General features: G+C 40.1%; 1 protein-coding gene across 3 annotated transcripts in view; it reads right to left on the bottom strand.

Annotated features, from left to right (window-relative positions):
- The window catches only part of SLC25A16 (solute carrier family 25 member 16), a 39,370-nt gene extending 28,965 nt beyond the window's left edge, over nt 1-10,405 (bottom strand). For 2 of the 3 annotated variants that reach the window (XM_087863069.1, XM_087863070.1), the window contains exons 1-2: nt 10,169-10,401; nt 5,338-5,430 (exon numbers count right to left, since the gene is read on the bottom strand). In XM_087863069.1, the coding sequence (XP_087719195.1) occupies nt 5,338-5,430; nt 10,169-10,292 (217 nt within the window). In that variant the 5' untranslated portion in view covers nt 10,293-10,401. Of the gene's footprint in view, nt 1-5,337; nt 5,431-10,168 lie in introns of all 3 variants that reach the window. The other variant, XM_087863071.1, reaches the window with a different exon arrangement.
- Between the last annotated feature and the right edge of the window lie 7,059 nt (nt 10,406-17,464).

Genomic DNA, 17,464 nt, shown 5'->3' with positions numbered 1-17,464 from the left:
GAGAGAGAGCAAGCATGAATGGAGGTCAGAGGGAGAGGGAGAAACAGGCTCCCCACTGAGCAGGGAGCCCGATGCAGGGCTCTATCCCAGGACCCTGGGATCATGACCTGAGCCGAAGGAAGACTCTTAACCAACTGAGCCACCCAGGTGCCCCAAAGAAACTAATTTTAAAAACTATTTTAACTATTTAAATTTGGGGGAAATTTTTCATTAGGACACTTTAATTAAGAAGACTGATAAAGGCCTGAGTTCTAATCCTATATAATAATATATTATTTATTCTTTTAATGTCAATCACTAATCCTATTTGCAGTACAGACTTCTCATAAACAAATTACTATTTCTATTATTAAACTATTTAAATTCAAGTTTGTTTCCAAATTTTTCAAACAAAAATTTGATCAAATATAAAAGTAAATCACTAGCCTCACTTACAATTTTATTTTATTTTATTTTATTATTTTTAAGATTTTATTTATTTATTTGACAGAGAGAGACAGCCAGCGAGAGAGGGAACACAAGCAGGGGGAGTGGGAGAGGAAGAAGCAGGCTCCCAGCAGAGGAGCCTGATGTGGGGCTTGATCCCAGAGCGCTGGGATCACACCCCGAGCCGAAGGCAGACGCTTAACGACTGCACCATCCAGGCGCCCCTCACTTACAATTTTAAAATGCAAGTCACCTTTGATCTTCCCAGAAATTAAAATTGTAGGTACTTATTAACACCCAAAAAAAGATATCCTAAAAGCATTTTTTATTAAATAGATAACTAAATGGACTAATAGTCTATTAAAAAGAATTCTATTGGGCCACCTGGCTGGCTCAGTCAGTGGAACATTCAAATCTTTGATCTCGGGGTCTTGAGTTTGAGCCCCATCTTGTGGGTAGTGATTACTTTTAAAAATGGCTTAAACAAAAAAAGGGAACCTTAACATAAAGAAAGAAAGAAAGAAAGAAAGAAAGAAAGAAAGAAAGAAAGAAAGCAAGCAAGCACCTGTATAACTTCCACCCTTTAAAAAAAAAAGTCACCCTCAATCTTGAAAAAAAAAAGGGGGGGGGTGTGCCTAGATGGCTCAGTCAATTAAGTGCCTTCAGCTCAGGTCATGATCCCAGGGTCCTGGGATCAAGCCCCGCTTGGAGCCCCAATTTGAGCCCCCATCGAGCCAGGCATCGGGCTCCCTGCTCAGCAGAGAAGCATTCTTGCTCTCCCTCTGCTGCTCCCCCTGCTGTGCTCTCTCTCTCTCTGTCAAGTAAATAAAATCTTAAAATAAATAAATAAATAAATAAATAAATAAATAAATAAATAAATAAATCCTTCTCCATATCTTTTATCTATTTTATTTATCAAGATAGGATTAGAAGGAAATAACATTTGGTAATATGTTTGTATATGTATACATCAGCTCTGAAAGAAAATGGAAGTAACTGGTAAAAATGCTTAATTCCAAGGAGGAAATAAGGGAGGGAACAAAATATTTGTTTTTATACTTTTTGAATTATGAGCTTGTGACAACATCACACATTCAAAAAAACTAAAAATAAATAAAAATGTAAAAGCAATAAAATTAAAAGTAGGGGCACCTGGGTGGCTCAGTCGGTTAAGCATCTGCCTTCGGTTCAGGTCATGATCCCAGGGTCCTGGGGTCCAGCCCCAATCATCCCCCTGCTCAGTGGGAAGTCTGCTTCTCCCTCTCCCTCTGCTGCTCCTCCAGCTTGTGCTCTCTCCCTCTCTCTCAAGTAAAATAATTTAAAATCTTAAAAAAAGATTAAAAGTAAAGATTTTTAAAGAATCCCATTCCGATTCACCTACTTATTTTTACATTACATTTGACTGTAAAAAGCTAAATAAGGTCAAAGATTTTCAGTATATTTCAGAAAAAAATTCTTTATGCAAAGTGGGGGAAGGAAAAATTCTAATTGTACTCTTTGCTTTTCATTTGGCCAGAATAATTTTGCTTCAATATGAAAATAGTTTTTGATGCCTCGGAAGTAAAATTACACATTTTTAAGAAGCTAAAGTAGAAGTTTTATTCAATAGCACAATTTCATCATCTTTGTGAAAATTCATGTTTAAAAAAGCAAAATTTGGGGCACCTGGGTGGCTTAGTCTGTTAAACATCCGACTCTTGATTTTGGTTCAGGTCATGCTCTCAGTGTCGTAAGATTAAGCCCCGCACCAGGCTCTGCGCTGAGCACAGAGTGGCTTAGGATTCTCTCCCTCTGCCCCTCCCCCTGCTCCTGCTGTCTCTCTCTAAAATGAATAAGTAAAATATTTAAAAAATAAAAATAAAAAAAGCAAAATTTTACAGACTACCTTATGCATGTATATAAAAAGAGAGGCATCTAGAATAAAATGCCCAAAAACATTTAAAAAGAAAACTAAAAGCTTTATTTATTTATTTATTTATTTATTTATTTATTTATTTATTTATTTATTTATTTATTTATTTATGGCTTATATACTTTAAAGATACATGAAACTCCATGTACTACACCAACAGTTCATCATTTCACTCCAGGAATTCCATTTCAAATTTTGCATGCCTTGTAGGGTACACTGTAACCCATGGCATGTAGCCCTGTAGAGCGTGAAATCTAATGTGAATATGTAATCTAATGACTACAAATCAGGAAACAAAACAACATAAACCAGCATGGGGAGGAGGTGAAAGGAATAAAACAATCCTGCTCAGACATTCATACGTTGGGTTATAGTAAACACCCTGAGATACTGGGTAATATGATTCATCTCCTTTTTACCCTTAATTTGGACAATGAAAGAAAATCATTTCCCTCCTTTCCAGTTTCATATACTGTCTCAGTAAGTTCAAAGGTCTGATTCTATATATGAGCAGCACACTGTGCTCACTGCTGGACACAGAATGGCAGCAACTTTTTTTCTTTCAATTTTAAGTATAGACTTACTTAGTATTAAAAATATTGACAAGAAAATGAGCTATAGTTAATATATAACATAAATATTCCTTATTTTTTTGAGAAAAATCACATTTTAAAAACACCACTAGAAAAACATTGATTTTTTTAAACCGAAGACAGCTGACACAATGTTACATTAGTTTAGGTTACAACATAGTGATTTGACAACTCTATATATGCTATGGAAAAAATAATGACTCTTATTCACTCTGTAGAACATCTTCCTTGTATAGTGATGCTGCATAGGTCATGCGGAGCACACCTCATTCCTATCTACTGAAGCATGAACCTATACAGTAATGGAGTGCTATGAGTTACTTGCCTTGACTTAATTTCTTTCTTGGTGTCTGTCCACATTAATTTTTTTTTCTTTTAAATCTTTTTCCCTCTAATTTTTAAAGAAATATATGTTCAACATGTATTAATATTAGCTTAGGAGAAAAAATTACCTTGAATTTCACCATTGAAAATTAACCACTTAATGTCTGTCTTTGCAGCCTTTTGTCTAAGCTCATGTTTATTTACATAAAATGCAGTATCATTAAACCATTTTATATGTTTTCAGTTATCTAATACATCATGAACATTGTTCCTGGTCAATTAATTTTTTTTTTTTTTTTTTTTTTTTAAGTAAGCTCTAGGGGCGCCTGGGTGGCTCGGTTGGTTGGGCGTCTGCCTTCAGCTCGGGTCGTGATCCCAGGGTCCTGGGACGTTTCCTGCTCGGCAGTGAGCCTGTTTCTCCCTCTCCCTCTGTGATTGCTCTTGCTCTCACTCTCTTTCAAATAAATAAATAAAAATCTTATAAACAAATAAAGTAAGTAAGTAAATAAGTAAGCTCTATGTCCAAGGAGAAGCTTGAATTCACCAACCCAAAATCAAGAGTCACATCATGGCACCTGGCTGGCTCAGTCTGTAGAGCATGCTACTCTTGATCTTGGGGTTGAGTTCTACCCCCAAGTTGGGCATTGAGATTATCTAAAAAAATAATAAAAATTTAAATAAATAAATAAACAAAAATAAGAGTCGCATCGTCTACTGTTTAAGCCAGCCAGGGACCCCCAGTTGATACTATTTTTAGTTTTTGTGTGATTGGAAAATAGCCTAAAATATGGATTTATTTATTCATTTAAATTATACTTATTATTTAATACAGCCAATTCCCTACTATTGAACATTTTGGTTTGCTTGTTTTTTAACTAACATAAATAATGTTTTGATCCTTGTATATATAATCTTTCTGATTAGTTCCTTGCAGTAACCTCCTAGAACTAGAATTGCATGCCCAAAGAATATGTATCTTTTTAAGATTTTTGATGCATATTACCAAAATGCCCTCCAAAGAGGCTATAAAAATTTCTTACTCTCACCAATGACAAATTATTACAGCATCCATGTTAATTTAATGGCTGATTTTTATGTTTGCAAGGAACAAACAAGGGCTTGATATTCTTTAAGAATGTAAATTTATCCATATACACTAATTGCATTGAATTCTGTTTACACTAAAGATTTCCAGAAGGCTTGTTTAACTAGGTGTTTAAAGGAATAGGGGGCCTGGCTGGCTCAGTCGGTACAGTGTGCAACTCTTGATCTCAGGGTCATTAGTTGGAGCCCCACGTTGGGTGTAAAGATTACTTTAAAAATAAAAAATAGGGGCACCTGGATGACTCAGTCAGTTAAGCGGCCAACTCTTGATTTCAGCTCAGGTCGTGATCTCAGGGTCCTGGGATCAAGCTCCATGTCAGGCTCCATGCTCAATGAAGAGGAGTCCTCTCTCTCTCTCCCTCTGCCTCTCCCTGCCAACTCATGTGTGTGCTCTCCCTCTCAAATAAAGAAATCTAAATAAATCTTTAAATAAATAAAGGAATAAACCTTATCTCCATCACTAATTGGATATTTTTTAAAAATCAGCACCCAGGTGGCTCAGTCAGTTAAGCGTCTGCCTTTGGCTACCAGGGTCCTGGGATCGAGTTCCACTGTCGGGAACTCAGCAGGGAGACTGCTTCCCCCTCTGCCTGCTCCTGCCCGCTGCTCCCTGCACCTCCCCCCGCCACTTGTGCTTTTCTCTAACAAATAAATAAATAAAATCTTAAAAAAAAAAAAAAATCAGGCTGAGCTCTTATGTGTCTGGAAAGGGCATGACTCTTTAATCCCAATAAACAAATAGTACTTCAGTGATTCCAAGATTTTGGTTTAGAGAATATCAGTACCCTAAAATGATAATATATTTAACCACTATTGCAAATGAAAAGGTTAAAGTAGATTAGAGATAAATCTCTTGCACAATTTGTTCCCAAACTTGAACTCCCTTTTGTATCCTCTTTCCACTATAATTCACAACTGGAAATGAACCCAGCAGATAATGTTTTCATTCACTTTTACCTTTAGCAACCATTAACTCACCTAAATGTTTGTAATGGTGATTGTGAGCTTGTAATAAAACCTTTACTCGATCCAAAGGAGCAACTGTTGTTTTGGCACAGCATCCAGCAATACCTAAAAAATTTTTGAACAGTCAGGATGAAATTGCATACCATTTCTTTCCACATGGAAATCATTATTTATTCAGCCAGCACACCTTCTGATTTCTAATTTGGTCTCCACGGGTAGAGCTGCCCAGTTGCAGGGATATAAAGATGACTGGCCCCCATTCCCTGTAACTTAATAACTGAGTATGTCAGACTTAAAAATAAATCTGAAGAGTGTAAATCTTCCCCCTAATACCTGATGAACATTGGGAATCTTGCTAAATGTAGTTACAGAGACAGACACTTGAAGGTACTTACCCAGCTATGAGGCTCTGTTTCAAGTAACCTCTTCTGGATGACTGTTTCATTGAAACAACCAACTTTTACCCATAAAATTCAACATACCCATATATATTTAGCCATTATGTATTTGGTCCCTACCACACGTCACTGTGTAGACATATAGATGACAGTAATGTGTGTACATGGGCTTTAGTGTAGGTCAGAATCCAGGGCAGCCCTACTAGCTTGGCATCCTTCTAAGACAATAATATATGAAGACTCTTTGCTATAGATTGTGTCCTCCCAAATTCATATTTTGAAAACTAATTCCCAATGTGATGGTATTTAGAGGTAAGGCTTTTAGGAATTGATGAGGTCAGCAGGGTGGAGCCCTTGTGAACAAGATTAATGCCCCTATAAAAGCCCAGAGAAAACCCTGACCCTTTCTACCATGTGAAAACACCGAGAAGGTGGGGGCCCTGGGTGGCTCAGATGGTTAAGCGTCTGCCTTCGGCTCAGCTCATGATCCTGGCATCCTGGGATGGAGCCCCATATCGGGCTCCTGGCTCAGTGGGGAGTCTGCTCCTCCCTTTCCCTCTGCCTCTTCCCCTACTCATGCTCTCTCTGTATCTCTCTGTCTCAAATAAATAAATAAAATCCTTAAAAAAAAAACTTACTTCAAAAACAAAACAAAACAAAACAACACTGAGAAGGTACCACCATGTGAGAACACAAGGAGAAGGTGCCATCTATGAGGAAGCAGTCCTCCAGCAGACACATGTGCTGACACCATGATTTGGCTTTCCCAGCTTACAAACTATGAGAAATAAATGTCTGCAGCTTCCAGGTTGATAAAAAGGAAGTAAGAAAGGAAAGAAAGAAGGAAGAAAAAAAATGTTTATAAACCACCCAGATTATGATATTTTTGTCATAGTAGCCCAAACCAAGACAATTTCGTAAAGTACCTTACATGTTAATAAGCACTTGATAAAATAGGCTGTTACATTATAAAAAAGTGGATGAAATGTGGATAAATAGTCTCTGGTGTCTTGGGGCGCCTGGGTGGCACAGCGGTTAAGCGTCTGCCTTCAGCTCAGGGCGTGGTCCCGGCGTTCTGGGATCGAGCCCCACATCAGGCTCTTCCGCTATGAGCCTGCTTCTTCCTCTCCCACTCCCCCTGCTTGTGTTCCCTCTCTTGCTGGCTGTCTCTATCTCTGTTGAATAAATAAATAAAATCTTAAAAAAAAAAAAAAGTCTCTGGTGTCTTTTTATGATTATATTAAGCTCTTCACTATTGCATATTTGATCCAGAAGGTACAAAAGGACTGGGATTTTGTGGGTCGCCTTTACCACTATATTGCCAGAGACCAGTACAGGATCTGGCACATAACAGGCACTCAATAAATGTTTGTTAAATGAATGAATGTAGGGGCACCTGGATAGCTCAGTCAGATAAGCATCTGCCTTTAGCTCAGGTCATGATCCCAGGATCCTGGGTTCGAGCCCCGAGCGCTGGGCTCCCTGCTCAGCAGGGAGTCTGCTTCTCACTCTCTCCTAGCAGGTGCTCTCTCTCTCTCTCTCTCTCAAATAAATAAAATCTTAAAAAAAAATTAATGTAGAGTCTTACTTTTAAAAATGTAAGACAGAAGCGCCTGGGTGGCACAGCGGTTAAGCGTCTGCCTTCGGCTCAGGGCGTGATCCCGGCGTTATGGGATCGAGCCCCACATCAGGCTCCTCCACTATGAGCCTGCTTCTTCCTCTCCCACTCCCCCTGCTTGTGTTCCCTCTCTTGCTGGCTGTATCTATCTCTGTCGAATAAATAAATAAAAAATCTTTTAAAAATAAATAAATAAATAAAAAATAAAAATGTAAGACAAAATCACTCAAAGTCCACACACATTTATTTAATAGCCTACCACGTAACTGTTAATTAAAATCCATATTCTGAGATATCCAAAAATAAAGTGCCTATTCGTATTCAAATATTAAATCCACATATAAGTTTCTATATCAAGCTTCTCTTATCAGAACTAATGAAAATCATAGTCACGGCTACCCAAAATTGAGGATAAACTAAAAATAATTTGCATTTGGGTATATTTGGTTTCGGAATATTATATTATCTTCTCAGTCACTATGAACTAACCATATAATGAAATTAGTTAGAACGTGTTCAATAAGTTTCCTTTGATAGCATCTTAACTCACTTAATCCCATTACTTTATAGCTCAATCATTACAATAATCCATTGAGTTAGGTCATGCAGCTTTTATCTTCCTTTTAAGCAAATGAGGTTAAGATAGTGGCCAAGGCCACTGCTAATCAACAATAATAGTTCACAAGTTTTGAGTGTTTACCTTGTACCAGGTACTAGGCTAAGATATTTTTTGAAGATTTTATTTATTTATTTGATAGAGCACAAGCGAGGGAGTGGCAGGCAGAGGGAGAGGGAGAAGCAGGTTCCTCGCCAAGCAGGGAGCCCCACGTGGGGCTCCATCCCAGGACCCTGGCATCATGACCTGAGCCGAAGGCAGACGCTTAACCAACTGAGTCACCCAGGCGACACCTAGGCTAAGAGATTTAACTCAGGACACTGTGCCACGGCTTTTATGAGTACTACCTCATTTAATCATTACAACCTTCTAAAGTAGGAAGTCTTTTCCCATTTAAAGGATGTGAAGGGACACCTGGGTGGCTCAGTCGGTTAAGCGTCTGCGTTTGGCTTGGGTCATGATTCCAGGGTCCTGGTATCGAGTCCCTCATTGGGCTCTTAGCTCAGCAGGGAGGCTGCTTTTCCCTCTGCCTGCTGATCCCCCTGCTTGTGCTCTTTCTCTCTCTGACAAATATATAAATAAAATCTTTTTAAAAAAAAAGAACTAAAAATAAAATAAAATAAAATAAAATAAAATAAAATAAAATAAAATAAAAGGATGTGAAAACTGAGGCACATGAAGGCCAAGTAAGTTGCCCAAAAGTATTTTTTCATATCACCTGGACCAGGAACTCATTCAAAATTATTCACACTTTCTAAAAATCTGAAGCAGCACTTTACCAAATAAGAGACACAAATGGCCAAGAAGAATATGAAAAGATATTCACCATTATTAGTCATCAGGGAAATGTAAATTAAAACCACGACTACATACCTTTGAACACCTATTTAAAGAGAAACACACACACACACCCCTACACAAACACAGCCAACACAAACTCTGATGACAGCAAGTGTTGACAAGATAGTGGGGATACAAAATGGAACAGGCACTTTAGAAAACAATTTGGCAGCTCCTACTTCACTCCAAATAAAAGTCATTTGGAAAGCCCCTCATTCACCTCTAACCTCCTTTCCCCATCAACACCACATGGTTCCAGTTACATAACTTTTCTTAAGGCCTGAAATTCTCCTCTTGAGACATCAACTTGCTAAACTCCCTCACTATTCCAAGTCTGCTCAAGTGTCATTCTCTCCAACAGACTTGCCATGACTGTCCTATTTAACATTGCACCCACTCAGCCTCTGCATTTCCTTGCCCCATTCTCCTTTTACTTCTCCCCATTGCATTCATCACCTTCTAACATACTATATAACTTACTTTCTCATTTTATTTATTCTCTTTCTCCCCTCAACTCTCCAATCAATGTAAACGCCAGGATCTTTGTTTCGTTCGCTGATATACACTGAGCATGTAGCAGGCACTCATATTCCTTGTATAAATGAATGAATGCCGTTTTTATCAGAACAAAAGAAATTCTTAATACTACTGGACACTACAGATATTTTTTCTAAAAGCCCTTATAATGTGGAATTTTCAAAATTCCCAGCCTTAACAAGTAATTCAGTGTTGACAACCCAGACAATCAATTAAGAGAGGGTAGAGACTGAAAACATTTCTTTATGGGAAGTCAGAAGAAGTTTCTGAGAGACAATTATGAACTCTCTGGCTTCACAATGACACGGGTAGAAGGGCTGCCCCAGCTACCTGTCACGTAGCTATAGAACAGTTTACTAGAATCACTGGAACCAGTTTTGGTTGGAGACAGTTTTGCACAATTTCCCAGTCAACTTTAAAAAGCTGACTTCCAATATATACTTTCTTTAAAGCAAACGGCAAAATCCCATTCTACACTGGGTCATTTATGGTCTTTACAAACGAAAGGGGTACCCAGCATGTTTCACTGAAACCCTGGAGTCTTTGTAAAGGACTCAGCTCTTTTCCCTACTACCCAACGCCGAAGAATGGGTGCTTGGTTCAGCCCGTCCACCCGCCCAGCCGCTCCCTGACAGCTCGAAGCCCCTTCTCCCCAGGATCCTGCTGTCACTAGTCAAGTGATTATTAGAAAGAGTTACAGCAGGTCAGGGCAAATATCCAGCCGGGCATTGAAGCAGCCAGAGTCCAAGAAGTCACTGCGGCCGCAAGCTCCGTATCTGCCCCGATCCCGCCCTGCCACCCCAGCACGGCCGGGTCCTCTCGGCTGACACCCACCTCCGGCCAGAAAGGAGCGCAGCCAGTAGAAGTCCCGACGGGCGGTGGGCCCTCCGGCTCCTGCCGCCTGCGGCATCGCGGGAGGGGGGTCGGCCGCTGCCAAGGCCGCCGCCGCCGCCGCCATCAGGACCAGGACCGCGTCGGGAACTGTGGTCGCCAATTTATAAGCCACGGGCTGGGGCCATGGCCACAGCGGGCGGTGACAGAGCACCGACCGCCGCGCGGGCGGGACGGAATAACACCCGGCTGCGCGGCGCGGGCTGATGGCGTACGCCAGGGGCGGGGCCTGGGTCCGGGTCCCAAGTGGAAGTCGCCTGCGCTCGCCACCTCCCCCACCCGGCGTCACCCAAAGACCCCACTCCCGGCCTTGCTTTCCAGGCCTCTTCTGTTCTAACTGAAGAGAAGCGTGGACCCGGGGAGGGTCCCACAAAACCCACCACCTCAGAGAGCTCTCCCCCGTCCATTGACTTGTAAATGCCCATTGGGCTGTCTTCCGAACTACGCCAGACGAATCCTTTCAAAACCAATCTTTGGTTCCTCTCTGCTCTTTCCAGGAACGTCTGAAATTGCACCATCTCCCACCAAATCAGTTCTCCCTTCATAGAGCTTCTCACTGAACCGCAGTTTCTGCCCTTCCTAACCTTACTTATTAAGCTTCCATTCCACCCCATCACCTCTGTCAAAGAAAAAGAAATTTTTTTCTTTTTTGGTCAAAGAAATATTGCTAAAGTAGATTGTTCTTTCTCGGAGGCCCTACAAATTACACAAATACTTATGCCTTGTCAGGCCTTTCTGAATCTGTGCCTGTGCTTCGCTCTCAAATCCCACCGAGCTCTACTCCCCACCCCAGTCTCAGCCCTAAACTCTGAGAAACTCCCCCGTTCCTTCTCCCTTCCCTTACCGTATTCCAACAGTCTATTACTTAACCACTCTTTAGGGACACTATTATCTTACCGTGAGCCGCTCATCACTACCTATCGAGCAAAATCATTCCTATTCTTTATGACCAAAGTTATTCTGAACTTGTATCATCTCTTTCAGAAACATTTATGATTTTCCTCAATACTTATTCCAGCCTTTCCTATTATTGGCACTTGTCTCCTCTTTCTCTTTCTGTGGATATGCTTCTGCAAGGTGTTTCTAGCCACATGTAGTCACTAATGATGAGTCCAGATTTAAATGTTATTTTCCCCCATGTTCCCAATTTTCGATTTCCTCCGGAAAATACAGACCCATATAATAGTATCATTATTTATATTTTACATGTCTAATATCAGTAATCAAAAGCTCCCCAGAGTGGAATGATTGAACATCGTAAATGTAACTAATGCTACTAAATTGTACAATTAAAAATGGTTAAAATTGTAAATTTTAAATGAAGTGTATTTTACACAATAAAAAAACACAAAGAAGGCCGCCTGGGTGGCTCAGTTGGTTAAGTAAGTGCCTTGGGCTCAAGTCATGATCCTGTAGTCCCTGGATTGAGTCTCGCATCAGATTACCTGCTCAGCAGTCTGATTCTCCCTCTGACCCTCCCCCCTCTTGTTCTCTGTCTCTCTCGTTCTCTCTCTCTTTCAAATAAATAAATAAAATCTTAAAAAAAAAAAAAACAAAGAAAATGCTCCTTTTTTTTTTAACATAACAACAAAGGAGAAATTTCTGGATTTTGGGGTGCCTGGCTGGCTCAGTCAGCAGATTGTGCAACTTTTTTTTTTTAAGATTTTATTTATTTATTTGAGAGAGAGGGAGCTGGGGAGAGGGGCAGAAGGAGAATCGGACTCCCCGCTGAGCAGGGAGTCCAATGAGGGGCTGGATGCGGAGCTCAATGTGGGGCTCTATCCCGGGACCCTGAGATCATGATCTGAGCCGAAGGCAGAAGCTTAACCGACTGAGCCACCCAGGTGCCCCAAAAGACTCTTACCTATAGGGAACAAACTGAGGGTTGCTGGAGGGGAGGTAGGGGGGTGGGGTAAATGGGTGACAGGCATTAAGGAGGGCACTTGATGGAATGAGCACTGGGTGTTATATGCTACTAATGAATCACTGAGCTTTACCTCTGGAACTAATAATACATTATATGTTAATTAATTGAATTTAAATAAAATTAAAAAACACAAATTTCTGTATTTTCGTATTACCTAATTGGCAAAACTGCCCTAATTCCTAGTGCTAACATGTATTTTTCCCCTGTCCTGTGGGCCATACTGGTACATCTCTTCTCTCTAATTTCCCTTTTCAATGAGATGTACCTTACAGGTTTAACTTATCACTTCATGGCTCCCAACTCCAAAACTCAATCCAGATGAAGGATGGAAAGTCGATATAAAGGATAACTGACAGGGCACCTGGGTGGTGCAGTCAGGTTAGCACCCAACTCTGGGTTTTTGCTCAGGTCGTGAGATTGAGCTGTGTGTCTGCTTAAGATCCTCTCTCCCTCTGCCCCTTGCCTCTCATCGCACACTCTCTCTCTCTCTCTCTAATAAACGAATAAATCTTAAAAAAAAAAGATAACTGAAAGGCATCAACATCCAATTACTTCTCCGTCTACACAGCTGGTTGCTACTAAACTACCCAACCTACAGATGTCAGTAGTGTCTCAGGGCTCAGTCAGCAGATCTCTTCTACACTCACACTCACACTGGGAGATCTCACCCAACCTCATAGTTTTATGTTGTTGTTATTATTATTATTTTGTTATATTTGATTTATTTTTTAAGTAAATTCTATACCCCTTGTGGAGCTCGAACTCACAACCGCTGAGATGAAGAGTCACATGCTGTATGGACTAAGCCAGCCAGGTGCATTACATTTTATTGTATTTTTCACAATATGGTGATTCAGCAATTCTACATATTACTCAGTGCTCATCACAGTAAGTGTATTTTTTTTTAATGATTTTTTATTATATTATGTTAGTCACCATACAGTACATCCCCGGTTTCCGATGTAAGGCTCAATGATTCATTAGTTGTGTATAACACCCAGTGCACCATGCAATACGTGCCCTCCTTACTACCCATCACCGGTCTATCCCATTCCCCCACCCCCCTCCACAGTAAGTGTATTTAAAAATACCCTTCACCTATTTCACCTCTTCTGCCACCCACCTCTCCTCTGATAACCACCAGTTTGTTCCTTATATATGAGAGTTATTTTTTTTGGCTTTTTTCTTTGTTCATTTGTTTTTCTTAAATTCCACATATGAACGAAATCAGATGGTATTTGCTTTCTCTGGCTGACTTATTTCACTTAGCATTATACTCTCTAGATCCATCCATGTTGTTGCAAATGGCAAGATTTCATTCTTTTTTATGGCTGAGTAATATTCCATTATATACATACATATATATACATATATTCCATTTTATGTGTTTGTATACAATTATACATAAAATATATACATTACATATGTGTGTATACATATATATGTGTGTGTGTGTATATATATATATATACAAAATGCCACATCTTCTGTATCCATTCATCTATCCATGGACACTTGGATTGCTTCCATAATTTGGCTATTGTAAATAATGCTACAATAAACAGGGTGCATATACCTTTTTGAATTAGTGTTTTCATATTCTTTGAGTAAATACCTCATAGTGGAATTACTGGATCATTAGGTAATTCTATTTTCAATGTTTTTGAGGAATCTCCATACTGTTTTCCAAAATGCCTACTGCAGTTTGCATTCCCACCAACAGTGCATGACCAACCTCATAGTTTTAAATACTACCTATATGGCAATGACTCCCAATCTCTAGCCCTTCCCATCCATTCCCCAACTCTATTGATTCATATTTCTAACGACTCCACTTACACATCTACTTGGTCTATTTATCATATACAAATTCCTCATCTAACTCTGAATTCTTCATTTTCCTTCACACACATGTTACTCCTGTAGCCTTCCCTCATTTCATTAAACAGCACTCCATCATCAATCTGTATACCTTGAGTAATTTCCTAATTAGTCTCCCTGCTTTCTTGTGTCTCCTACTATCTATTCTCAATATGACAGCCAGAACAATTCTTTAAAACCTAAAACAAATCTTGTCACTCCTTATCCCAAAATCTTTCAGTTGCTTCCCATATCATTTAGAGAAATTCTTACAATGGTCTACTAGTTTCCTATTATATCTCTGACCTCAACTCCTAGGACTCCCTTTAGTCACACTGGCTTCTTGTTCCTCATAAACACCGAGCATGCTCCCCTCAGGGCCTTTGCACATGCTGTTCTTTCTGCCTGTACTGCTTTTCCCCTAAATATTCCATGTAATTTCCTCCTTCTCACCTCTCTTTCAGATCTTTACATAAATGTCACCTTCTCACATTACTGGCTATAATATTTCAAATTACCAGCCCAGGGTGCCCAGGGTTAAGCATTTGCTTTTGCCTCAGGTCATGACCCCAGGGTCCTGGAATGGAGCCCTGAATCGAGCTCCCTGCTCTACAGCGAGTCTGCTTCTCCCTCTGACCCTCCCCCTTCTCATACTCTCTCTCTCTGTCAAATAAATAAAACCTTTTATAAATAAATAAATAAATAAATAAATAAATAAATAAATAAATAAAATCTTTTTTAAAAAAATAGAATGTGGGCCGCCTGGGTGGCTCAGTCAGTTAAGCATCTGCCTTTGGCTCAGGTCATGATCCCAGGGTCCTGAGATTGAGCTCTGAATCAGGCTCCTTGCTCAGTGGGGAGCCTGCTTCTCCCTCTCCCCCTGTTATTCCCCCTGCTTGTGCTTTCCCTCTGTCTCTCTGTCAAATGAATAAATAAAATCTTTAAAAAAAAAAAAAGATTCCTTAAAAAAAAAATGTAAGTTCCATGAAGGTAGGGATTTTCTGTTTCATTGATTGGATATGTCATTTGGTACTGAACAGATGGTAAATGATGATAGACCTACTTGAAGAACAATCTTTTCTATTTTTTTAAAGATTTTATTTTTATGTTAACTAACTATAATTTAAATCGAAAATTTGAAGAAAAAAAAAGTTTTTGTTTTTAAGTAATCTCCACACCCAACATGGGGCTCCAATTCACAACTCAAAGATCAAGAGTCACATGCTCTACGGGTTGAGCCAGCCAGGTGCACCAAAGATCAATCTTCTCTATCTCTGCCTGTCACTTTTAGGGTATCTAGCAATCAGTAACCAGAAGGCTAGGAAAATAGAGAAAAATCAATCCACTTCCTTAAAGAATGTACTATTTCTTGGGATGAATGTGAACCTAATAGTAAAATTAACATAATACAAATAAAAATGGGGATACAGGAGAAAGATCATATTTGTTAGCATCTATCAAGGAAGGAGGTAATTGAACTGTCCTTTGACATGGGCCAAGGCGAACTCACATACATATCCACATGCACAAAAATAAGGACACTCAATCTGTTCAAGAAACAAAGAATAGTCCAGTTTGCCTATCTTAAGATCCTTGACCCCCTCTCCATGACTCCCCAACACTTGCATGGCAGACCGTTGACCAATAATGTTAGAGAAGTAGGTCAAGGTTATATCAAGAACAGGTTTAATCTTTGGCTAAATAGTTTAGACTGAGTTCAATGGATAATAAGAAGCTGGTGACGCTTTCTGTTTTAGAAAAATTAATCTGGAAGAGATGAATAGAATGTTTGGGAAAGCAGGCACTGACAGATCTTTAATAAGGAAGCCGGTTAGGAAGCTTTTGCAATAATCCAGGCAAGAGGGTGGTGGGAGCATGAAAACATAGTGACCTAAAAGGAAATGGATGGAGGTGCTTGGCTGGCTCGTCAGAAGAGTATGCGACTCATGGTCTTGGGGTTGTGAGTTTGAGCCCCACATCAGGTGTAGCCATTACTTAAATAAATAAAACTTTAAACAAAATAAGAGTAAAAGGAAATGGATGAAGGAAAAGTCAAAGCTGCTGCAAACTTTTTTGCTAGAGTGATTAATAGATTTGATGGTATCATCAACAGAATAGGGAAGACAGAAAGAAGGAATGGTTTAAGGCACAGAAAGCAGTTAGAAATGTTAGCACAAACAGTAAAGATGAAAAACAAAAACAATAGCAACAGAAAGCCAAAATAATTTTAAAATAAACATTGTATAGGAGCACCTGGGTGGTGCAGTTGGCTAAGCAGTAGATGCTTGATTTCTACTCAGGTCATGATCTCAGGGTTATGGGATTGAGCGCTGGGGTGGACTCTGTGGTCAGCGCAGGGTGTGCTGGGAATTCTTGCTCTTTCCCTCTCCCTCCTCACGTGCCCCTCCACCGCTGGCATGTACCCTATCTCTCTCTAAAATAAATAGAAAAACTCCTAAAAAAAAAAAACAACCCCCAAAACTGTAAAGGTGATGAAAATATGCAAAGTGTCAAAGAACGAAATTTGTTTTGTTTTTAAGTGAGCTCTACTCTCAAAAAAGGGGCTTGAACTCTCGACTCTGAAATCAAGAGTAGCATGCTCTACTGACTGAGCCAGCCAGATGTCCCTTGCAAAGGACAAAGTTCTGGCGAAGCTTTTTTTTTTTTTTTTTTTGAAGGTTTTATTTATTTATTTGAGAGAGAGAGAGGGAGAGAGCACACGAGCAGGGAGGATGGGTAGAGGGAGAGGGAGAGACAGGCTCCCTGTTGAGCAGGGAGCCCTATGCGGGACTCGATCCCATGACGCCATGCTTAGCTGACAGCCACCCACGCACCCCAAAGCTTTTTTTTTTTTTAGTATGGACTATATATGAATACCATATAGACCATATATAACAATAACTACCCCAAAAGCCTTCTTTGTGGGGTGCCTGTTGGTTAAGATTACAACTCTTGATTTCTACTCAGGTCCTGATCTCAGGGTCCTGAAATCAAGCCATGCCTAGAGCTCTGTGCTGAGTGTGGGACCTGCTGAAGATTCTCTCTCTCTCTCCCTCTGCCCCTTCCCAACTGCTCACACTCTATCTCACTTTCTCTCTAAAAATATAAAAAAGAAAACTTTGAAAACGTTCCCATCCCCACATGTACCCCCACATTTTGTGAAACAGGGAGGAATAGCGGAGGAGCTGTTTTGCTGAACACAAGAGAGTGATCAGAAAACACAGGGGTGCCTGGGTAGCGCAGTCGTTAAGCGTCTGCCTTCGGCTCAGGGCCTGATCCCAGGGTCCTGGGATCGAGCCCCACATCAGGCTCCTCTGCTAGGGGCCTGCTTCTTCCTCTCCCACTCCCCCCGCTTGTGTTCCCTGTCTCGCTGGCTGTCTCTCTCTCTCTCTGTGTCAAATAAATAAATAAAATCTTTAAAAAAAAAATGAGATCATTGAGCCATAGGAGCT

This window comes from Ursus americanus, chromosome 6 (assembly GCF_024610735.1).
Source record: "Ursus americanus isolate L20-20 chromosome 6, mUrsAme1.1.p, whole genome shotgun sequence".
NCBI classification, from domain to species: domain Eukaryota; kingdom Metazoa; phylum Chordata; class Mammalia; order Carnivora; family Ursidae; genus Ursus; species Ursus americanus.
The sequence above is the reverse complement of the archived record's forward strand: the minus strand, read 5'-3'. Positions and strand labels throughout refer to the sequence as shown.